The sequence below is a fragment of the Coregonus clupeaformis genome, chromosome 31 (genome assembly GCF_020615455.1).
Source record: "Coregonus clupeaformis isolate EN_2021a chromosome 31, ASM2061545v1, whole genome shotgun sequence".
Classification (NCBI taxonomy): domain Eukaryota; kingdom Metazoa; phylum Chordata; class Actinopteri; order Salmoniformes; family Salmonidae; genus Coregonus; species Coregonus clupeaformis.
This window is the reverse complement of record NC_059222.1, coordinates 15,690,610-15,715,735: the sequence shown is the minus strand read 5'-3', so window position 1 is coordinate 15,715,735 and position 25,126 is coordinate 15,690,610. Positions and strand designations below refer to the sequence as shown.

The following is a 25,126-nucleotide window of genomic DNA, read 5'->3' as shown; positions in this document are numbered from 1 at the left end:
AAGGTAATCGATTTGCTTGTTTATTCTACAACACATAACATAAAAGCGCTTTGAAATATACTGAGTATGAATACAAACATGAATACATACAATCTGAAGACAAATTACATCAGCAAGGGAGTCCAGCCAGAATAAAACACAAACATTATAATAGTTACTTTTTATCAAAGGCAGAAAAAAGCATTTAAAAATCACTGTGACAATATTGGCCCTCTTAGTGCTCTATTCAATCTGTGTCGTTGAAGAATTACAGATTGTGTGATAGATATGTAAAGGTAATTTCCGATTGAGCTGACATATGCAGCGTTTACAGTGAATGCAGTCTCCACTAACGCGGAAACCATGCCTTTAAATTTCATGCTGTAATGCAGAACTTCCACGATAAGGATCGAAGAGCCTTTAGTAAGACATTCTTCCTGGCAGGCTTGTGCCATTCAGTTTGTCCATAATACCAACCAGTCATTCAGAGGAAAATGTAAAGAACTTACAAACAGGCAAAAGTTTGACGGTATATGTACACTTAGTTGCAGAACAGTACAATTTTCATAAAACATATTAATATTAATAACAATATATTCATTTAATGTTTAATAATTTAATAATTAATTGAATTTTGTTTGGCCAAACACTTAAGATCACAGAATAATAAGTCAGTCAGTTAACAAACGGTTGTCTTAGTACATGAAAACATTACAGAAACCCTCAGTCATGCTCCACACATTCCTTTCTACATTTTAGAACACTTTCTCACTCAAATTGCCTTAAATAAAGCATTACACAATACACCTCTATACCATTGATGTCAAGTGAATTTGTTGAATCATGTGCTTTTGGTTATTAAAAAGCCCCCACATTGAACTGTGTTGAAAACAATTGCCATCTCATGGGATCATACTTATGTGTTCCAAAAGATCTTCACATTTTTCTCAAATATTGTTGATAATTGTTCCAAATGAATTGCCTTGAATCTTGAGGCAATCTTGAATCCTGATCATACAGCATGCGTGTGCCATAAAGTCATGTGCTCCCACACTGCAGAACATACGGAATTTGACTATTGATGGTTTCGAATAAATGCATCAACACAGTTTGGGGCAGAGGAGTAAAAATGTGGTATAGGAAGCAATGATATTGCCACAGTCCAGGACATAGTTTGATACACAAACACTCCATTGTTTTTAATATCAACATCCATCATCGCATAAACTGATCACTTTGAACAAACTGTGTCAAATAATTGGGTCACAATCTACCCACAAATGATCAACTCAGACAATAAGGAATAGTAGACAGTTTCTCTCTCTCAAAGCCGCTTTTACGCCTATGCACTCTCTCTGGGTCCTGCTTCCTTTTCATCCTCAAATCAGCAGATCGGAAGCTATGGTAGATCAGACTTTTCTTGGAAATGATCAACAGTAAGAAGATAGTGCCTCTATATAACACATTCACAAGCTGCATGCTCAGCCTAGTTTCCAGAGAGATGATGCTGTAAAAGTATATGAAGGAATTTAACTTATTAATCATCAGCAGTTTACATCAAGGGCTCTATTCAATCTGTATTGCTGAAGTTTAGCTTTACAGCATGATCAGCCTGGTCTCAGAGTAGACGTAACATAATAAACATACATTTGAGGACACTCAAATTAGTATTATATGTTATGTATGGTATGGTTACAAAAGACAGGTTAAGGCAAAAACGAAAGGAGGATGTTTGGTTGGGTGGGCGTATAACACAAACGTATACCAACCCAAAGGTTGCGTGTTCGATTCTCATCACGGACAACTTTTGCATTTTAGCAACTACTTACTATTTTTTAGATACTTTGCAAATACTTAAGCACGCTAGCTAAATCTTCCTACAGATTTACATTTACTATGTTACCCGAGTCCAGGTTGGCGTGATTTGACATTTTAACGGCAATATTTCCGCATCAGTGGAGACTGCATTCAAGTTAAACGCTGTATGTCGGCTCAATCGGAAATTACCTTTACACTTCTATCGCGCAACCTGTAATGCGATACATATTGAATAGAGCCCCCATACAGTGTTCATGTCTTTGGTCATTGTACAGTCATTTTCACCTCCCAAAGCTGATCATTACATTAAGACAGTAAACAAAAGGTACATTCTATAATAGACAGTATGTATGCAAAAGACTGTCCCAGGTAGTCAGAAGAAAATACACTATAAAGCACTGTAATCAGTAAACTTGACACTGAAAATCCTACCCACAGTACTGCAATGGAGACCAGATGAGAATGTTCTCAACAAATTATGCAAGGAAAGCAATTATGAGGTTGCAAACTTTTCAATAGTAAAATATTACATTAACTCTCATGATGGAATTCTAACATCATAACATGTTACTTTCTAGATATCTACATTTAAATGTACTTATTTTTCAGTTTGTCTTCTATATGAACATCTTGATTAATTGTAAAAGTGTGTTACTATAATGAGCTTGAGAGTATTTCCATATAAAAATGTACTGTATTCACAAATGCATTTCGCCAACTTTAAATTTATTCTCATCTGTTTTTCAAATTCTTGCCTATTTTAGAGTACAGTAGAGCTGAAAACCTAATAAGTTATATTTATTTGTAATACCTTTTAAGCACAGACATTTACTACCAGAGATTAAACTAATCTTTGGAGGCCAGCATGAAACAATGTCAACTGGATCAAAATATTATTGAACTTCAAATGTACATGAGATGTTTTGAGAGCAGGTGCATATTATATCTACTAATAAATAGTCCACTAAAGTAACAAAAATCCAACACAAAATTGTGTGGGTGGGTGCACAAAATCTGTCCTTTGACTGCTCACATTTACACAAGCAGCAATAGCGAACATATTTTATAGTGATACATGTACTGTGTGTTCCTTTTCTGCTACTTTTCATTAATGCCCAAGCAGATGTCAGCTATTAGAGCAGGCTCAGAGAGGTCAGAGAGGGACAGCACGATAGAGGGGCTGGTGATGAGTCCGGGTGTGGTCAGGGGAAGGCGTAGTGATTGGAGAATCATCATGTTTGGATCTGACATTATCTAAGGACGACAGTTTCCAGACAGGCCAGGTCTGAGCATGGCTCCAGCCCAAACTGTTGTTGAGGTTTGAGGGTATATGAACGAAACCTAATCCTGCCTTACAGTATGTGTTGGGTTGTTTATCAACAGCTCTCTCAATGAGGATCCCCATGTGTGGATTTGCTCTCTGATTTCACTGGACAGTGATGAGTAAGACTCATTGACCTCTATGGTGAGATCATCTCAGGCGTGCTTAGATAATAGTAAGGCTGTATTTCTATAATGTGTCTAAGTTAAAGGATGGATGGATTTGGGCAGTGGTGTAGTGGAGGGCAAACGCAAGTAAAACATTTTCTTATGCCCAACAGTTTACCTACCTTTTGCAGATTTTTTTTCTCTGAAAGTATAGTTACTTTTTTCACTGCGACAGCCTATTATTTTACCACTGCATCACTGGATTAGGGTCACGGTGGTCTGTTTACCTAGAGGGGACTGGGTCACTTTCACCAAGGCCTCGTGACTGGCTGGTGTCATCAAGGCATCTCCTCATCTCCTCTCTTAAACAACATTTGATCAGCTCAGTACTCATGTTAATTAATACTACACAGAATATTATCCCTTTAGATTGCAAAGTCACTGAGAGGGGCCTGGGCTTCGTAAATCATTTTGCCTGATTTATCGATTGGAATCTTGTCAGATGAAGAGTGCAGTATACCAATGTACCACTGAAATGTGTAAAGCTAACTGGAACTAATAACTTCATATGGCACAATATCTGATTTATATACAGTTATTCCAATGTCAAATATAAATCAAAAAATATATATTCTTAATGTAATAGCATATCTGCAGTTGTAAAGAATTGATATAAATAATATGTAGTAAACATAAATTGGGGTCTACAATAAATAGCTATGTCAGCTAATTTAAATACATGACAATTCTATTTTTGGTAAAAAGCGAACTTCCATTTCATTCAGGAGTGACAGCGTTAAAGCAAAACCTAGCAAAGATAAACTGAATGACTTCCTGTAAATTACAATCAAACTGAATGCAGCTGAAAGTGGCAATGGAGATTCTCATTGGCTGAGCCTTTCAGTCTCCCCTTTACAAACACTGTAAGGCACGCAGCTGCTCCTCACATAGTGATGTCATACATTCTTCCTACGCGACTCAGCCACTCTCGCACTGCCTGGCGCACACGGAGGTCAGTCACGTGACAGGTCAGCTCACTAATGCAGGGGAACACAGCGGGCTGCAGGGCCAGGAAGGTAGGGTCTGGGAGGAGCTGGATCTGAGACAGGATGGTCAGAACCATGTTGGTCCATGCCTAGAGAGATAGAGAGACAGAGGCAGAGAGAGAGAGAGAACGAGGGAACGAGAGAGAGAGGATCGAGTTTTGAACTTACATTTGAGTGCAAGTGTTTATTCAATCATGAAAAGAGAACTGAATAAATGTCTTATCACCCCCCCATGATCATAGACTGAGTGATGTTTCCCCTGCATGCAGTCCTACTTGTTTCTGATCATGTTTCTCCTGTATAAGGTCCTATCTGTATCTGATCATGTTTCCCCTGCATGCAGTCCTACCTGTTTCTGATCATGTTTCCCCTGTATAAGGTCCTATCTGTATCTGATCATGTTTCCCCTGCATGCTGTCCTATCTGTATCTGATCATGTTTCCCCTGCATGCATTCCTACCTGTATCTGATCATGTTTCCCCTGCATGCAGTCCTATCCGTTTCTGATCATGTTTCCCCTGCATGCGGTCCTATCTGTATCTGATGTTTCCCCTGCATGCATACCTACCTGTATCTGAGCCTCTGAGTCTCTGAGGGAGACGCTATGGGAGCTTGCTGTAGAACCGGAGCGGGGTCTGATCTTCTCCTGCCTCAGCACCTCTGGCCCCGCACTGAACGAGTGTCTCATGGGCCCCGGGTCCACCAGCTGCTGGGGCCTCTGTGGGATGGAGGACTCTGGGCCCCTCATCGTCCCTGCCTCGCCCCTGTTCTCTCCCCCCTTGGTCTCCTTCACGAAGGTGGTATGGTTGTGCTGCTGCTTTCTCTTCTTGTACTCGATCATCAGCTTGGTGATGGTCTTGTCGGTGGCGATGGTGTATAGCTTGTTCCCAGCACTCTCCCACCACTCCTTCTTGCGGCCCGCTGGGTCTCTCCTCTCCCCTCTCAGGTGTGGCAGGCTGTCCATGCAGTAGCCAGCAGTAGGGCTGTGGGTGTCCTCCGATGGAGTCTCTGCCAGGTGGGAGCGCACGCCATCGTCTGAGGGTGTTCCCCGGCTGGACAGGCCTCCCGTGGAGGGAGTGGGAGTCTCGGGGGTGGAGGGGAAGAGGGGCAGGAAGAAGAGGGGGTCCCCCCGGAAGACGGGCACTGCCTCGTCCACCAGGTTCTCCTGGTCCAGGTGCATCTGGATGTAGCTGTTGCAGAGGTCCATGCAGAGCTTATGCAGCCGCTTGACCAGCCAGGCCCAGTCTGCGCTGCTGACCGGCTGGATGCTGAGCGAGGGGATGGTGGCCCTCCACTGGCGCTTCTCCTTCCCCCGCGGGGGACTCACCTGGGCAGTCTCCTCGAAGATGTCCTCATCCTCGGAGGAGCACTGCTGGGAGGAGTCAGAGCTGCCCTCGTCCTCCTCGTAAAGGATCTTCTTCACCAGCTCAGCAGTGATGCTCTCCTGGTTGGTGAGCGTGGCACACAGCAGGGCCTGGAAGTAGATGTTGAAGCTCATGGCAGACTGGCGGAACAGGTTGGCAGCGCCACACACCCCAGACACCTTCATCAACAGGTACTTGAGGCCCGGGCGCGTGTCGAAGTCTCGGGCTGTGCGGTAGGAGTCCAGCAGCAGGTCGAAGATGATGGCCAGGTTCTGCATGGAGATGTAGCGCAGGAAACCAGCTGGTCTAGGATCAGATACTGGGGTGGTCTTCTCCTGGGTCTCAGCATCACCAGGATGCTTCACAAACTCCTCCAGCAGAATGTCATACAGGTTCTGGAGCAGCACTTGGTGGGAGAGTAAGCTAACCACTATAGTTCTGAAAGGAATCCTATAGGTCAGATGGAGAAAAAGGTTATTGAAGCCAGTTATGTAAATAGATTCCTATTTTACTGATATTTCTGTTTGTCCGATTGTCAGAAACATGCAACAACGTAATGGGATTTATGCTTCAACAGTACATTTTCTTTATTGGGAGAATATGAGAAATGGTTGTACAGATTGCTGTACTTCTTGATTTTACACATGCAAGTACACACAACTTTCATAACGTTTAACTAAAGTTTTATGACACACTTTGCCATTGTTTCATTTAAGGACTCTAGCTTTAATCTCAGACATCAATTTCTCCATCTTTCTGGGCATCATATGAGGTTTCTGAAAAACAGTATTAAAGAAAAGGTCCTTAACTCAAAGTCGAATGCAGATTTAATAAAACCACATTGTAATCCCAAAGAGCTTGATCAAAATAATAATACTGTATCAGAGGTCAGAGGACTCTGGGAATGTTTTTATTTTATAAAAGGGAAAGAATTTCATATATACGCATGTTGGATAAGACAAAGTAAGCAGAAGTCTTCATCATCTGCACAGTAGCTTATGTCACCTGATAACAGATGTTGACATAATATGATGATGTTTACGGTCCATGACATTGAATGGATGCTTTAAAAATATAATAAGATAATGAACACAGACAGGTGGGCGTAAATGCTGCTCACAGTAAACCAGAATCATGGTATGGATGTCATCGAAGTGCTCTTACCCAATTTTTCTGTTGTAAGTCCAGCACAAGAGAGAGAAATCATCACATAAGGAGAAGGAATGAGTCTCAGAATATAATGCACATCGAAAACTACATTCTGAGAACGGGCTGTGAACCAAGACATAAACTGTAACACACTATATATAGATACGTGCGAATAGATTAGAATAGAGCAACGATTCAAAGTTGACGATGTACTGTACATGACAGGTTGAACACACAGTATACAAACGTCACACACTGGGCCAGATTCACAAAGTGTTTGCACTGCTCGTACCGTTGTAAATCTGGCCCACTGACTAAAGCCACCACACCAGCTATGTGATTGAATGTTGCCAACCTTTTCTGAGTGTGACCATTGGATTGCTGGTCTGAGGGGAGCTCGATGATGAGCACACAGGACTGGGCATGCTCAAAGCCTTCTTTGTTATTGGGGGTTTTAGGGGAGCACTGGGTGTCCAGCATAAACACCTAAAGACAGAAGGAAGATAGGAGACATGTTGAACAACTATATAGTCATACTGAACAACATACATGAATCATGAAATGTACTGTCTACATAGAAGATTTGAGACTTAATACAAGAGGTTCGAAATGTTGTCTAATAACAGCTACACTGATGAATAGTAAGTATTTGACCCAGGTCTGACTGTGGACAGCCACACATGTATATGTAATTTCAAATCAACATGCATGTAGCCTAGGCCTGGATTCAATTCGGACCGCGGAAGATCCGTGTAATAGGGCGATTGAAATTTAAAGGTGATTTCTGATTGAGCCGTCAAATGCAGCGTTTACTGTGAATGCAGTCTAAGCAAACGAGGAAACATTGCCTTTAAATAGTGCATAGCTGAAAACGGGCGATGGGATTGAATCTAGCCCCTTGTGTGTAACATCACATCAACATGTATGTACAGTAGTGTGTGGTGGCGGAGGGTCACCTGCTGGGCCATGGCTCTGATTCTCCAGTACTCTGCCTCAGCAGAGGGGGAGTGGGACGGGGCGGCCACCTTAACCTCACAGGCGTCCCCAGAGAAGCTGTCTGAACCACAACGGAAACACGCCAGCAGGTTCTACACAAGACAGAGATGCAGAAACACACACAGGTCTGTGTGGCACTCTGGCATGTATGCTGAAGCTGTACAGGCTGGAGCACGAGGTTCCATACAATGTGATCCAATCAACAGGATCTAGAACACACAGCACACTGATCAACTGGAACTCTCCCCATCAGACACACATGGAACGTCATTCAAACAGCTGAGACAGTGGAAGTACACATACACCTAGGATGATTTTTTATCTCTAAAGAAATTAATGAATGACAGTAATCCCAACATACATTACTGTAACTAAACATCTAAAATTATAGTAGACATTTACTTTTACTAGGGAATGAATGACCTGTCCTGAATGTAGACGCCCCTTTCACAACAACTATTACTATTTTATAAAGCCCTTTTTACAGTTGTCACAAAGTGCTTTACAGATACCCAGCCTAAACCCCCAAAGAGCAAGCAATGCAGAGGAGGAAGCACAAAAACAAGCACAAGCCTGAGAAGGTTTGCCTTGTCCATACAGTATGCCTGAGTGCATATAGGGTCTACCACAATACACAATGCATTCTTAGGTAGAGTAATCTCTTGCAAGGTCACTATATTTAAGGTCTGTTATTGGTAGTAATGCATCATGCATTTAAGTCCTGACAAGCTTTTTATTTTATCTCTAAAAGGCTGCAGCTTTAAGCTTTAAAGAAGATTATATTTGGTCCTCTCAGATTTTGCAGGGCTGTGAATGAGAAAAACACTTGTGGTGAGAAGTACTCCTTCTAAATGTAGCCTACCTACTGTAGGAATGTAGTGGAGCTAGATGTAAACATGCATTCACCTGCTGCCACACGCCATATGTTAACAGCCATAATCAGAATGGGTTAAAGGCCCAATGCAGCCATTTTTATCTCAATATCAAATAATTTCTGGGTAACAAGTAAGTACCTTACTGTAATAGCTTTCAATTAAAATGGTAAAAAAGAATCAAAAATATCATTCTAGCAAAAAACTATTTCTCAAGCAAGAATTTTGCTAGGACTGTCTCGGAGTGGTCTGAGTAGGGAGGGGAAAATGGGAAACTAGCTGTGATTGGCAGAGGTTTGGAACTCTCTTTCTTATTGTTCTATTAAATAATGTACCATCTGGTGTTGGAATTTTGACTGCACTGGGCCTTTAAACAAGGTGATTTTGTGTCCCATTATTGTAATTTGTTCATGGTATTAATATCGCCTCATCAGATCATTACCAGGGAAAGCTTTTTTACATCCTTTTCTAAACGGGTGTGGATTATTCCACTGGCCTCAACCCTGAAGAAAGGCACTGCGTTGCCGAAACGTTGGTTAGGTTTACCCATTAAATTGTTGGGAGCATATATAGAGTGTGTGGCTATATTTTTATACAGTTTATTCCACTGGCCTAAAATAACAACAATGGAAAAAATTGAGAGGAAGTTTGCACCTTTTATTATATATATTTTTTAGATAAAACACCATTGACACAGGAAGTGACTTTTCGTAGCAGGTTAGTAGAGCATTTTCGCTAACCATAACCCTTTTCCTAACCTTAAATCTCCTAACCTGCCACGTGAATTATCCTAACCTGCATTTATAAGTCACTTCCGGTCGTAGCTGCACTCCCGCTAGTCAGAACCATGGTGGAGCACAGGTCTTTACCTTGACAGGCTCCAGGGTGGCAGAGAAGGCATCCTGCAGGGCACAGCATGCCAGACGCCACATCTCCTCAGTGAAGACAGGACCTACCGTCACCAACACGTACCTGCCACAGGAAGAGACAAACACCTGTCACCTACAGCTCAGTCATACACAGTGTGTGTGTGTGTGTGTGCGCGCGCAGCGCGTGGTCACCTGATGCAAGAGCAGCCCACTCTAGAGATAGTCTCTGCAGGTTCAGCCACACAGGCCACCAGCAGCTTGAAGAGGTCCTTCAGCATCAGGTTGATCAGATTCTCATAGCCAATATCTACAGGAGCACAGAGATATGAAGGATCTGGACAGAGGCACAACCACGATCTGGGGACGTGTGTACCAGGCATCTCAGAATAGTCAGGATTAGGTTTTCCTTGCCCATGTAAAAATGTTCAATGTGATCTAAAAGGCAAAACTGATCCTAAATCAGCACTCCTACTCTGAGACCCTGGATACATACAGCCCCTGGGCTACATCTGTTTCACAAATACCTATTTTGACTGTTTAACTGCCTAAGTGCACTTCCATCTCTGCTTTGTGTACACTATGTTTGACCGCCACTTAGGGATAATTTCCATTGTCATTCCATGGCCACTGTACCTGAGTGGATGAAGCTTTGAATGTGCTCCACCACCAGCTCACAGCACAGCCCAATGGCGTGCTTGAAGTTGGCCGCAGCTATATCCCAGTACGCATGGTCGCCATGGCTACGCTGGAGCCAGAGTGACATCACAGGAAGAAGAAGCTGGATCACTGAGAATATGGCAAAGCCCGGTCCTATGGAGGTAGAAAAAAAGAATTGACGATTGGTTTTCAGGTAGGCTACATTCATAATGACTATGTTACTTATATAAGATAATCACCCAGACTATGTAAAACCAAACTCCAGTGGAGAGTGTTGAATCTGATCTGTCCTGTGGTGTTATGGCATCTCTTCTAACCTGGTAAGTTGGTGAGCTCTCTGAGAAGTTCAAACAGCAGTTCCAGGGTGGGGGGCTGGTGCTGCCGGGGGCAGTTAGATACCGCTGCAGTCAGCTGCTCCAGCAGCAGGATCCACACCTGGATCAGGCCTGTGTCATCGTCGAACTCTGCCAGGACACAGTCCATGCCATCCTCACTGCTGACAGACTTCTCCTGGGCCCTCATGGGCAGGCTGGCCAGCCGGGCTCCCAGGAACACTGGCTTGGAAGGCATCTTGTAGATTTTGGCAAGCAGCTGCAGAAGAAAACCTCATCATACAGTGTTGATACACTACACATAGATGGGAAAGGTCTTCCTGTAGCGTGGTTGTGTGACCCTTTATTTATCTATTTTAATAGACTTTCTGGAAGTCTGTCTGATAAGAGGACTCATTTTCGTGTGACACCCATTGAAAATAGCTAACGTGGCCCATTGGCCAGTGTTTTCCTACCTGGGAGCACTTCCTCAGGTAGTCCAGAGCAGGGAGGCACAGGTCTGTAGAACTGTAGCCAGTGGCATTGACACAGTCCCCAATCTCCTTATAGTCCACTTCTCCTGGGAACAAGGCCAACACATTCACTGACGGCAATCAGAGTAATCACTTCCATTATCTCTTACCAAATAAAATGAACATTCAATGTCTCCATCTAAAAATGTGATGATCATGACAATAGTATTACACATCCACAGAAAAAAATTGGTTAATCATCTCATTTACCTGACTTACCTAAACCTTTGACAAACTTCATAAGGCACATGATGTAGTCAGTTGCTGCGTTGGCGAAAACCTGAATGTTGTCTGTGTTGATAAACGCTTCAAAGACATCAAACACAGGCGCCTGAGACTTCCCTGCATTACAGACGGAGCAGAAAACAACCTCAATAAAAAAGAGTGACATACAGGAATCTCGTAAGAGAGAGGAGATGAGGCTCTGTGCCAACATACAGTATCTCCTGCTGAGACTGTCTCTCATAAGCCATCATCACAGACATCCCAAAGAAACAGAAAGTATGTGAATACAATAGAAATATTGTAGCCGTACAGTACCTTAGGGAATAAAATAACACATAGAAACATTGAGATGTTATAAATTCAAAGGCTGCCTGTCATACATACCCATGGAATATTCTCCTATCAGGTAGTCTTTCATGTCTGGCTTGTCCCCATGCACAGTCCTCAGGGCACTGAATAGAGGTCTCCAGCCAGACTGGATCTGAGGGGAACACATCTCTACCAGCTCCCCTATGGACGTGACCACCTGAGGGACAAACAATAGGACGTTTTAACTACCGGGGCAACTAATTATAAGAGGTGTGTGTGTGTGTGTGTGAGGGACAACTCACCTGGTCCTGCACGTCCTCGTCACACAGCTCCAGCTGCATGATGTGCTCGAAGGGTCTGAAGAGCGCCTCATTAAAGTGGAAGTGGGGAAGCTCTGCCCAGCTGGTCAGCACCTCCATCAGAACATCATGGATGAAGGACACAGCCTTTTGGGATACATGGCGCTCTTTGTGACAGGCAGCCTAGGAGGAGCCAGAGAGAAACAGAAATGAGAACATGCCCAATGGGCAAAAACCGGTCGAATCAATGTTGTTCCCACGTAATTTCAACAAAAAATTGATATGTAATGACATTGAATCAACTTGGAAAACTGATTGGATTTGTAAAAAGTCATCAACCTAAGGGAATTGTGTATTTTTTTCACTCAACTTTTAACCTAAATCCAATGACCGCGTGAAATGTTTGTTGATTTCACGTAAGTTGACAACTCAACCAAATGTAAATCAAAACTAGACGTTGAACTGACATTTGTGCCCAGTGGGTATAGGCCTAATATAACCTGCAGAAAGGGTGAACCTGTTAGGCTATACCATAATAGTGATCGTGGAGGAGAGGACATCAGCAAAGGAGGCCACACAGTTGAGATGCATTCCCTGAGCTCCTACCTCCACCAGGTGTGGTGCCACTACGCTCCAGGCCCTCATCATGTGCAGCAGGGGTCTGGTCTTATTCCTCACGATCCGCAGCATGGCCTCCCCCAGGCGGAACAGGTGCAGGGCGCTACGCCTGTCCATGGTGGACTTGGCCTCTCCTAAAAACACACAGGCAACATTGATGACTTTTGGGACTGTTCCGTTGGTTCCATTGTGCTGGGCAAATTTTACCCAGGGTTTTGACCCAGGTCTGTTGGGGATAACCATGTGCTGTGTTTGGTACCTGGCATGGCTAAGGAGTAGTCTCCTGTCTCAGTGACTGAGTCAAAAAGCTGGGACTGAGATGCTTTCCTCAGCTGGTGCAGGAAACCCACCAGGCTAACCAGGTTCAGTTTACTGACGGAGTCCTCAAACAATCTGCAAAAAAGGACATACAGAGGAATCCAAATTATTGTCAATATATTCTTCAAACAGCAGAAAGGGATCAACACAAGCCAATTAGAAAGCTGTGAGACTAGTAGGACAGGGAAACATCTGCCAGATAAGTGTTTTTATTATTTTCTCTAAAAGCGGCCCAGGGCTTATGTAGTTATGTAAACACTGCAGGCAGGGCTGGATTAATGCAGGGGCTCAAGCCCAAGAGGCCAAAATGCAGGGGGCCCAAGAGGCCAAAAAAGAGAGAAACAATTTAGTTTCTATTTTTTTTTAATCCAACCACAGAAGCCCACTCTGAATGTTCAAAATACACCAGAGAGCATAATTTAGCCACAGAGGACCAATCGTTTCTAAAAAAATAACTGGGGATTAACTTTATCACAGGCACATACAGGTAACTTCCAAAATAAAGGAAACACATAAAATGTCTTAAAAGGGTGTTGGGCCACCACGACCTGCCAGAACAGCTTCAATGCGCCTTAGCATAGACTCTTCAAGAGGACCTAAACCATGGCAGGAAAATGCACCCAACACATAACATACTTTATACTTTGTATCCCTCATTTACTTGTGTTTCCTTTACTTTGGAAGTTACCGGTATGCCTAAAGTTGGGAAGGTCGCAATTTGTGCTGCATGCGGTGCCAAATATAGAACAGCTTGTTGCGTTGTGGCCATAGACATAATCCATAAAAGGGTTTTGGAACCTCTTACCTTGGCAATTTCACTGTTCAACTCATGGGTACACTAGCAATGGCTGCCAGTCCTGACTTGAATGGGAACTGCCATCTATGGATTATATTTATATGGTTGGTTGCGGCTGTCAGTTTGCCTTTTGCAAATTTCAAAATACAATAGCGGGAAAAACATATCGTTTGGAAAGCAAATGCCTACTGCAGAAAAGAGAAGACTAATCTGTCTGTAGAACCAATAGAAAAAAAATGTTTCTCAACAACTCCCAATGTTTCATGAACAGCAGCTCTGTTTTTCAAAGTAGGTTGTCGGGAGATAGGCTATTGCCCAGACGAGTGCATCAGCCATCACCGGTGAGTAGCCTACGGCTTCATCTTCATCATTAGGTGAGTCAGTGTGCCACTGGAAAGTTTATTTAGTCGCCTACTGTAGCCTATAATATACAGTATATATTTCCTCAGAATATTGTACAATCTGTGTGTTGCTTCATGATGATTTCTTAATCTGGCTATAGTTTATCCATGTGGAATAGGCCTAGGTCCAGAAGAGAAAGTGCTGCATGAACATGTGACTCTTAATTTGTACAATCAAGAGTACCAAATCACATACTGGCCTGGTTCAAATACACAGTGAAATGCTGAACACTGGGATGACGGCTCAACTTGGGATGGGGAGGGGCTTTAGCGGGGGAATTAATGGAGAACAATTGGAGGGTTACTTAGTAGCAATGCAAATATCATGGTACAGCTATATGGACAGTCAATCGCTATGGTATTTTTTATTGGTAAATTTACAAACATATACACTGCTCAAAAAAATAAAGGGAACACTTAAACAACACATCCTAGATCTGAATGAATGAAATAATCTTATTAAATACTTTTTTCTTTACATAGTTGAATGTGCTGACAACAAAATCACACAAAAATTATCAATGGAAATCAAATTTATCAACCCATGGAGGTCTGGATTTGGAGTCAGCCTCAAAATTAAAGTGGAAAACCACACTACAGGCTGATCCAACTTTGATGTAATGTTCTTAAAACAAGTCAAAATGAGGCTCAGTAGTGTGTGTGGCCTCCACGTGCCTGTAAGACCTCCCTACAACGCCTAGGCATGCTCCTGATGAGGTGGCGGATGGTCTCCTGAGGGATCTCCTCCCAGACCTGGACTAAAGCATCCGCCAACTCCTGGACAGTCTGTGGTGCAACGTGGCGTTGGTGGATGGAGCAAGACATGATGTCCCATATGTGCTCAATTGGATTCAGGTCTGGGGAACGGGCGGGCCAGTCCATAGCATCAATGCCTTCCTCTTGCAGGAACTGCTGACACACTCCAGCCACATGAGGTCTAGCATTGTCTTGCATTAGGAGGAACCCAGGGCCAACCGCACCAGCATATGGTCTCACAAGGGGTCTGAGGATCTCATCTCGGTACCTAATGGCAGTCAGGCTACCTCTGGCAAGCACATGGAGGGCTGTGCGGCCCCCCAAAGAAATGCCACCCCACACCATGACTGACCCACCGCCAAACCGGTCATGCTGGAAGATGTTGCAGGCAGCAGAACGTTCTCCACTGCGTCTCCAGACTCTGTCACGTCTGTCACATGTGCTCAGTGTGAACCTGCTTTCATCTGTGAAGAGCACAGGGCGCCAGTGGCGAATTTGCCAATCTTGGTGTTCTCTGGAAAATGCCAAACGTCCTGCACGGTGTTGGGCTGTAATGCACATTTGTGGCCTGCTGGAGGTCATTTTGCAGGGCTCTGGCAGTGCTCCTCCTGCTCCTCCTTGCACAAAGGCGGAGGTAGCGGTCCTGCTGCTGGGTTGTTGCCCTCCTACGGCCTCCTCCACGTCTCCTGATGTACTGGCCTGTCTCCTGGTAGCGCCTCCATGCTCTGGAACTATGCTGACAGACACAGCAAAACTTCTTGCCACAGCTCGCATTGATGTGCCATCCTGGATGAGCTGCACTACCTGAGCCACTTGTGTGGGTTGTAGACTCCGTCTCATGCTACCACTAGAGTGAAAGCACCGCCAGCATTCAAAAGTGCCCAAAACATCAGCCAGGAAGCATAGGAACTGAGAAGTGATCTGTGGTCACCACCTGCAGAACCACTTCTTTATTGGGGGTGTCTTGCTAATTGCCTATAATTTCCACCTGTTGTCTATTCCATTTGCACAACAGCATGTGAAATTTATTGTCAATCAGTGTTGCTTCCTAAGTGGACAGTTTGATTTCACAGAAGTGTGATTGACTTGGAGTTACATTGTGTTGTTTAAGTGTTCCCTTTATTTTTTTGAGCAGTGTATGATGATAAATAGATTTGAAACTTGTATCCCATTATGGTATGTGGTGAAATAAGTATAGCCAGTTATAATTGTAATGGCTTAGCAGATAATAACAAAAGAAGAACAATATTTACATGGCTCCAAGAGAAGGAATATAATATCTATTGTTTACAGGAAACTCATTCAACAATTCTAGATGAAGTTGCGTGGAAAAAGGACTGGGGGGGGCGAAATATACTTCTCCCATGGGCAAAGAAACTCAAAAGGGGTGATGATATTAATTAACAGTAATTTCGATCTGAATGTGCAAATTGTCCAAACAGATACGCAAGGTAGACAGATTATTTTAAATATGTTATTGGACCATAAACAGATATGGCTCATTAACCTTTACAGACCAAATAATGATGATCCACACTTATTTGACAATTTATATAATAAATGATCAACTCTGCAAGCAATTCAAGACTCTATTATTATGGTGGGAGATTATAATACCGTTTTAAATAGCTCAATGGACCGTAAAGGAAATCACACTACAAACAATCACCCTCATGCTCTTAAGGAAATCGTGAATGTCATGGATACATTAGAACTAGTAGATATATGGAGGCTTAAATATCCTGATCTAGTGAGATATACATGGCGGAGACTCAATCAAGCTAGTCGTCTTGACTTCTTTCTTATGTCATTTTCGTTGGCACCAAAAGTTTAAAAAGTGTTGATAGGGGAAAGAATGCGGTCGGACCATCATTTAATTGGCATACACATTACTCTTACTGAATTTCCACGTGGGCAAGGATATTGGACATTTAATCAAAGCCTATTGGATGATAACTTGTTTTTAACTAGGACAGAGGAATTTATAACTGATTTTTTCCGACATAACATAGATACAGCAAATCCCCCTATTGTATGGGACACCTTTAAATGTGCCTATAGAGGCCATGCAATTCAGTACTCATCTCGAAAACAAAAGCAATTTAGGTCAAAAGAGTCCACACTAACAAAGGAAATAGAAGGTCTAACAGAACAGATATATAGCAATAAAAACTGTAACATAGAGGCTCAGAATAAATTAGAGGAAAAACAAAAAGAAATGAAGAAACTTATTCAAGAAAGATCAAGTGTAATATATTTTAAAAATAAAGCAAACTGGATGGAATATGGGGAAAAATGCACCAAATTATTTTTTAATCTTCAACATAGGAATGCTACCACAAATAATGTATTGAAACTGGTTACAAATGACGGAGTCACCCATGATTCACCAAATGATATTTTGAAGGAGGAAATAAATACTTTAAGCGTATGTTTTCGTTTCAATCGCCTCCATCTCCTCTAACTGAAGCAAATTGTAGAGATGTTTTTCTATTGATAATGTAAAATTAACAGCCATACAGAAAGACTCATGTGAAGGTGAAATTACAGAGGAGGAACTTCTGGATGCAATTAAAGACTTTAAGTCCGGGAAAACTCCAGGGTTGGATGGCATACCAGTCGAGGTATACCAAACCTTTTTTGATATACTCAGAGGACCGTTATTAGCATGTTTTAACCACTCCTATGTAAATGTTAGATTATCAGACACTCAAGAAGAAGGTCTGATTTCATTATTACTGAAACAGGATACAAGTGGAAAATATAAAGATCCAGTCCATTAAAAAAATTGGAGGCCCCTTACACTTCAGTGTTGTGATGCAAAAATTCTAGCAAAATGTCAAGCGCAAAGAATTAAAAAAGGTATTGTCGGACATTATTCATTCTAATCAGACAGGTTTTTTACATGGCCAATATATTGGAGATAATATAAGGCAAGTACTGGAAACAATAGAACACTATGAAAAACCTGGGAAACCAGGCCTACTATTCATAGCAGACTTCGAAAAGGCATTTGATAAAGTACGACTGGGGTTTATATATAAATGCCTGGAGCATTTCAATTTTGGACAATCTCTTATAAATTGGGTTAAAATCATGTATAGTAACTAGGGCTGTCAAATGATTAAAATTTTTAATCAAATTAATCAGAATTTTCAGTGGATTAATCATGATTAATCACTATTTGCAATTACACCTGAATCCTAACCATTTTTTTTCTGAAATGCATACGATGTCCCACTCACGTGCAACAGACAGGAACTGTTCTTTACAAGCCTCCGCAAAATGACGCTCCTCAGTTTTTAATATAGTCAGCGCAAAAGACTTCAGTTCCCACGTGTCACTGATTAAATGTGCAGTTACTCCGAGGTAATTGTTGTTACTCACTGATGTCCAATGGTCTCCTGTCAGGGCGATATGATTTACTTGAGCCAAGACCTCTTTCCTTTTTTCTTTTCGTTTTCATAGAGCTCGTGGATTTTCTTCATAACTGTGGCTCTTGACGGTGGCTTATAGAATGAGTCTTGAGACGCCACTTGCAAAACATCAAGGAAACCTGAGTCTTCTACAATGCTAATGGGTCTACAATCCTTTGCAATCCATTTTGCTATTGTGTTGGTCAAATTATCTGAGGTTGATTTTGTTAATTGCCTGCAAACATTCAGCGTGGTCTGGCGCAAACCACTTGCTGAATCTGACGGCCCAGCAAACGCATGTTTGGCGTTGACATGGTACTTCAAGCTTGAACAGCTCCGGTGAAATTGAAACTCCTTCTTACAAATCTTGCAAATAACCTTGTACTTGTTAACTGTACCTGTTATATCTAGCCTAGTTGTAAAAGAACGGACATCTGCACAGTTTCACATTGAACATCACTCTGTCGTTTAATGACATGTGCCACGCATTCTGACAACCCATTCATCCGTAACGCAGCACACTGTCGTAAACCATAACAACGTACAGTACGACGTACAGCACGTCGTACCATACATAACATTTCCCCCCCCTTTCCAAAACCAGGGACTGGTACCATATATAAAATGTCCATAGGGCAAGAACCTAGAGTGATACCTGTAAGAAATAAACATTAACCCCTTAAACGGATGGACTCTCCAAACCAGCCAGTTCAGTCCATTAACCTGGAGGTTGACTAAGACACCTAACGGAGCCTAAGAATGAAAAGAGGTTAAGTAGTCCCCCAGATAAGCAGGGCGAGTTCGTGCCCGCATAGGCCTTTCTTCCACCGTCACCGCTTGTGGCTCTGGCCCTTGGGGAACCCACAGAGGCTGGGGCTCAGGTGGTAGTGGTGGAGGAGGTCCATCCGGTGGCGTCTCTGGCCTGCATGTCTGTTTTGTGTGCCTTCGTGTTCCTTGAGGGGCAGGGACTTTTCTGAGGCGGCTGGCGTGCCAGCGTGATCCATTGCTCATCATGAATGTGGCGGGCCCCAGTTGTCGACTGACCTGCAAGGGGTCCGACCAGAATGAGGCCATTTTGTTGCACCGCTGAGGCCGTCGGGCTCGGACCCAGTCTGACACTTGAATGATCGACTTCTTCACCCTGTGTGCCTTGTCAAAACGCTGTTTCATTGCTCTTTGGTGCCTGGTCACTGCCTGCTGTTCTTGGGTGCGCCTAGTCGCCGGTTCTGCTACTCTCTGTGTTCTGAGTCTGTCCAGTGGCAGTTCCATCTCACGACCTAGCATGAGGGATGCCGGGGAGACCTGTGTTGTTGTGTGTTTGCTTGCTCTGTAGTGCATTAGCGTTTGATTCAAAGCAGTTTGGAACGTGCACCCCTGGACCAGGTGCGCTCTGATGCCGTTCTTCAGCGTTTGGTTGAAGCTGCCCACCCCTCCGTTAGCTTGTGGGTTGTAGTAGGCCGTGCGGATGTGTTTGATTCCCTTGTTGCTGAGATATGAGGAGAACTCGGCAGAGGTTAGCTGGGGCCCATTGTCCGTGGTAAGGGTGAGGGGTAGGCCCCACCTTGTGAACAGGCTGTCTAGGATGTCCACGATGGCCTGTGCTGTGACAGTTCCGACAGGAACCACTTCTGGCCACTTAGAGTGGAGGTCATACACCACCACCAGGAAGCGCTGATGGTGAGGGACTGCGTGTCCATGGATCTCGCCACAGATGTCCAGTTGGATGTGCTCCCAGGGGTGGGACGGCCATGCGAGAGGCTGCAGGGGGGGGGGGGGCGGACTGTCCTGTTTTCCCACTGAGGAGGCATGCAGCACAATCCCTGACCAGGGCTTCAATGTCGTGGTCGATGCCTGGCCACCACACAAGGTCTCGACATCGCTGTTTGACCTTGACTATGCCCAAGTGACCCTCGTGCGCCATGGATAGAACACGCGCACGCAGGCCACTCGGGACCACAGTGCAAAACCCTCGAGAGACACAGACTTCTTCCCAGCAAGAAAGTTCGTGCTTCACTCTGGCGAAAGTCGCCAGCTCTTCCGGCACATGTGCTGGCCATCCAGTGCGTATGTAGGTGCGCAGGGTAGACAGTGTGGGATCCTGTTCCGATGCTTGCTTCAGCTCCTCCAGTGAGACGACTGACTGAAGAGGAGCGTAGAGCATTTGTACAAGCTCTGTTTCGTTGTCGTCTGGCAAGACGGTTGGAGTAGGAGCGTCAAAGGAGCGTGAGAGGAGGTCTGCCACCACGTTATCCCTCCCCGGAGTGAACTTCAGCTGATAGTCATACTGTCTGAGGCGGTCGGCCCATCTGTGCAGCCGAAGTGGCTTGTGGCCAGTTCCTGATGCTGACAGTAGCGTTGTGAGGGACTGGTGGTCGGTTCGGAGTGTGAACAGACGGCCATATAGGTAGAGGTGCCACCTTTCGCACGCCCAGACACAGGCCAGTGCTTCTCGTTCGCCCACAGAGTACCGTTGTTCTGTGGGGCTCAGGGCCCTTGAGGCGAAGGCGACGGGCCTCTCAATGCCATTCTGCAGCTGTGAGAGGACAGCTCCTAGTGCTCCAGCTGAGGCGTCACATGTGACAATGGTGTGGCAGACGGGGTCAAAGTGAGCCAAGACTGGGGCTGTGGTGAGCTGGCTCTTCAGTGAGCGGACCGCGTCTGAGCAGGCTGCCGTCCAGGCCCATGGCTCATCCTTCTTGAGGAGCTGGCGAAGGGGCGCTGTGGTCTGAGAGTAGTGGGGGCAGAAACCGGAGGTAGTAAGCTGTCATGCCCAAGAATGAGGCCACCTGAGAGGCTGAGGTCGGTTCCGGGATCCGGTGGACGGCTTCAATGTTCGACATGAGTGGGGCAATGCCTTTGGCCGACAGGCGGAAGCCCACAAACTCGACGGCTGGAGCTGCAAAGGTGCACTTTCCACCGTTCAGGGTCAGGTTGTTCCGCAGTAGAGCACTGAATACTCTGTGGAGTCGATAATCATGGATGTGGAGGTCAGGGCCGTGGACCACGATGTCATCCAGATAGACCGCCACCCCAGGTATTCCAGCGAGGATGGTGCTCATCACCTTCTGGAAGCAGCTGGGGGCGGAGCTAAGTCCAAAAGGCATGCGTGTATATCTGAACACGCCAGCGTGTGTGACAAAGGCCGTGAGGTCTCTGCTAGCTGCATGGAGGGGTACCTGAAGATAACCCTGACGAAGGTCAAGCTTCGTGAAGATCGTGGAGCCATGGAATTGTGCGGTCAGCTCCTCAGCTGTAGGCAAGGGGTACTTATCCGGGACAACGGCCTTGTTCACAGCACGGAGATCCACACAGGTCCGGATTCCACCGGACTTTTTGGTTGCAATGACCAAGTTTGAAATCCAGGGGGCAGCGTTGACTGGCTCAATGATGCCTGCATCCAACTGTGACTGGAGATCTTTTGTGACATCATCACGCAGTGCAAAGGGAATGCGCCGCAGGGGCTGCATGACTGGGGTCACTTCCGGATTCACTAGGGGCCTGTGAGTAAAGGCTGTGAGGCAGCCCAGTCCATCAAACAGAGTCGGCCAGTTCTGTTGCCATGTGCAGGTAACCTGGTAGATAGCTGACCCACTGTCATCTCTCAGTGTGAATCCCAAGCCTGTGAAGAGGTCGAGGCCCAGGAGGTTGGCACCCCGCTTTGCAACATGAAATGTGAATGATGGCAGATGTTTGGTGCCGTAGTGTACTGGGACCTGGAGGGTGCCTACAATGTCTATCTTAGATCTACCGTACCCACACAGGGCAGTGGAGGGCTGTTGGAGTGGTAGGTGACTGAAAAACTTGTAGTAAGTGGCAAGGTTGAGCAACGACACCGCAGCGCCAGTATCCAGCAGCAAAGGCAAACCCACCTCACCCAGCTGCACAGTGCATGTCCTGAATGACACATGGTTGGTGGAGACGGTTCGGATTTCCGTGTGTTCATGTTGAGAGTGAGATGAAACGAAGGGCCTGTTCTGGGTGGAGCTAGTAGCAGGGGCAGAACGACACACTTTCGCAAAGTGATTGTATTTTGAACAGTTCTTGCATATTTTCCCACGGGCTGGGCAGTTTGAAGCCCTTGAATTGTGAGAGCTAGCCCCACAGTTGCCACAGCTAGTTCTGTTTGTTTGTCTGTGTGCCTGCTGCACGGGCATGTCGGTGTCTGTGTCCATGCAGCTATCGACGCGGGAGGGCGTGCGCAGCGCGTGATCGTTGTAGTGCGCCTGCTCGGGCTGAAGCTGCTGTGTGAGAATGGCTGGGGGCCGAGTGTATGCTGCAGAGCTGTCTGTTAGCATAGAAGAGCATTCCAACGCCGCTTCAACCTGGAGTGCTATTTTAATAGCTCCATCTAGTTGTAAATTATCCGATTCCAAAAGCAGTTTCTCCCTTGTCTTTTCACATAACGTCCCCTCTATCAACATAACAGTACCATCATCATTCTTTTTATATTTGTATCCGTCAATAGGCTCACCTTGCTCCATCTCGCCTCTAGCTCCCAACCACTTTCCTGACCTGAATAATTTGTCACACTGCGCATGCGTGAAATGCGTTAAAAAAATTGACGTAATTAACAGCAAACAACTAATTAACGTCGTTAACGCGCTATTTTTGACAGCCCTAATAGTAACCCTAGATGTAAAATAGTAAATCATTTCTCAGAAAGTTTTAAACTGTCAAGAGGAGTGAAACAAGGTTGTCCACTATCGGCATATCTATTTATTATTGCCATCGAGATGTTAGCTATTAAAATCAGATCCAACAATAATATCAAGGGATTAGAAATCCAGGGCTTAAAAACAAAAGGTGTCATTGTACGCTGATGATTCATGTTCTTTTAAATCCACAACTTGAATCCCTCCACAGCCTCATAGAGGATCTAGATACATTTTCTAACCTCTCTGGATTACAACAAAATTATGATAAATGTACTATATTACGTATTGGATCACTAAACAATAAACATTTTACATTACCATGTAGTTTACCAATAAAATGGTCTGATGGTGATGTGGATATACTCGGAATACATATCTCAAATGAAATAAATGATCTCACTCCAATACATTTTAATAGAAAGTTAGCAAAAATAGATAAGATCTTGCTACCATGGAAAGGTAAATACCTGTCAATTTGTGGAAAAATCACCCTGATTAACTCTTTAGTATTATCCCAGTTGACCTATTTGCTTATGGTCTTGCCTACGCCTAGTGAACAGTTTTTTAAAATTAAAAAACGGCAAGCCAGACAAAATCAAATGGGCCTATTTATATAATGAATATGAATTCGGAGGACAGAAATTATTAAATATTAAAGCATTAGACCTATCATTAAAAGCTTCAGTCATGCAAAAGTTAAACTTAAATCCGAACTGGTTCTCTAGCAAATTAGTAAGATTGTCTCACCCAATGTTCAAGAATGGCCTTTTTCCCTTTATTATTTGAAAAGGAAATAATCTCCCAAATATCACTATTTCTAAAACAATTTAATCCTGCAGAAACGACAGAACAAATAATGCAACAAATATTGTGGTTAAACTCAAATATACTAATTAATAAAAAACCTTTTTTTTGGAGAAAATGTTTTAAAAAGGTATAATCTTCGTAAATGATATTATCGGTAGGACTGGTGGAGTTATGCAGCTAACAAAAACATATGGAAATGTCTGCTCTACCCAAAATTACAACCAAATACACTGCTCAAAAAAATAAAGGGAACACTTAAACAACACAATGTAACTCCAAGTCAATCACACTTCTGTGAAATCAAACTGTCCACTTAGGAAGCAACACTGATTGACAATAAATTTCACATAATGTTGTGCAAATGGAATAGACAACAGGTGGAAATTATAGGCAATTAGCAAGACACCCCCAATAAAGAAGTGGTTCTGCAGGTGGTGACCACAGACCACTTCTCAGTTCCTATGCTTCCTGGCTGATGTTTTGGTCACTTTTGAATGCTGGCGGTGCTTTCACTCTAGTGGTAGCATGAGACGGAGTCTACAACCCACACAAGTGGCTCAGGTAGTGCAGCTCATCCAGGATGGCACATCAATGCGAGCTGTGGCAAGAAGGTTTGCTGTGTCTGTCAGCGTAGTGTCCACAGCATGGAGGCGCTACCAGGAGACAGACCAGTACATCAGGAGACGTGGAGGAGGCCGTAGGAGGGCAACAACCCAGCAGCAGGACCGCTACCTCCGCCTTTGTGCAAGGAGGAGCAGGAGGAGAACTGCCAGAGCCCTGCAAAATGACCTCCAGCAGGCCACAAATGTGCATGTGCCTGCTCAAACGGTCAGAAACAGACTCCATGAGGGTGGTATGCTTACAGCCCAACACCGTGCAGGACGTTTGGCATTTGCCAGAGAACACCAAGATTGGCAAATTCGCCACTGGCGCCCTGTGCTCTTCACAGATGAAAGCAGGTTCACACTGAGCACATGTGACAGACGTGACAGAGTCTGGAGACGCCGTGGAGAACGTTCTGCTGCCTGCAACATCCTCCAGCATGACCGGTTTGGCGGTGGGTCAGTCATGGTGTGGGGTGGCATTTCTTTGGGGGGCCGCACAGCCCTCCATGTGCTCGCCAGAGGTAGCCTGACTGCCATTAGGTACCGAGATGAGATCCTCAGACCCCTTGTGAGACCATATGCTGGTGTGGTTGGCCCTGGGTTCCTCCTAATGCAAGACAATGCTAGACCTCATGTGGCTGGAGTGTGTCAGCAGTTCCTGCAAGAGGAAGGCATTGATGCTATGGACTGGCCCGCCCGTTCCCCAGACCTGAATCCAATTGAGCACATCTGGGACATGTCTCGCTCCATCCACCAACGCCACGTTGCACCACAGACTGTTCAGGAGTTGGCGGATGCTTTAGTCCAGGTCTGGGAGGAGATCCCTCAGGAGACCATCCGCCACCTCATCATCAGGAGCATGCCCAGGCATTGTAGGGAGGTCATACAGGCACGTGGAG

The 25,126-nt window shown here is 44.5% G+C and overlaps 1 protein-coding gene across 5 annotated transcripts in view; it reads right to left on the bottom strand.

Annotated features, from left to right (window-relative positions):
• Positions 1 to 4: 4 nt before the first annotated feature.
• Positions 5 to 25,126, bottom strand: part of LOC121547635 (brefeldin A-inhibited guanine nucleotide-exchange protein 3) — a 51,780-nt gene continuing 26,658 nt past the window's right edge. For 2 of the 5 annotated variants that reach the window (XM_041858991.2, XM_041858992.2), the window contains exons 20-34: positions 12,733 to 12,866; positions 12,462 to 12,607; positions 11,859 to 12,038; positions 11,632 to 11,773; positions 11,233 to 11,364; positions 10,966 to 11,069; positions 10,496 to 10,769; positions 10,155 to 10,331; positions 9,714 to 9,828; positions 9,522 to 9,624; positions 7,741 to 7,872; positions 7,140 to 7,270; positions 6,800 to 6,808; positions 4,840 to 6,085; positions 5 to 4,360 (exon numbers count right to left, since the gene is read on the bottom strand). In XM_041858991.2, coding sequence (XP_041714925.1) covers positions 4,169 to 4,360; positions 4,840 to 6,085; positions 6,800 to 6,808; positions 7,140 to 7,270; positions 7,741 to 7,872; positions 9,522 to 9,624; positions 9,714 to 9,828; positions 10,155 to 10,331; positions 10,496 to 10,769; positions 10,966 to 11,069; positions 11,233 to 11,364; positions 11,632 to 11,773; positions 11,859 to 12,038; positions 12,462 to 12,607; positions 12,733 to 12,866 — 3,217 coding nt within the window. In that variant the 3' untranslated portion in view covers positions 5 to 4,168. The remainder of the gene's footprint in view (positions 4,361 to 4,839; positions 6,086 to 6,799; positions 6,809 to 7,139; positions 7,271 to 7,740; positions 7,873 to 9,521; positions 9,625 to 9,713; positions 9,829 to 10,154; positions 10,332 to 10,495; positions 10,770 to 10,965; positions 11,070 to 11,232; positions 11,365 to 11,631; positions 11,774 to 11,858; positions 12,039 to 12,461; positions 12,608 to 12,732; positions 12,867 to 25,126) is intronic. The other 3 variants (XM_041858993.2, XM_041858994.2, XM_041858995.2) reach the window with 3 other exon arrangements.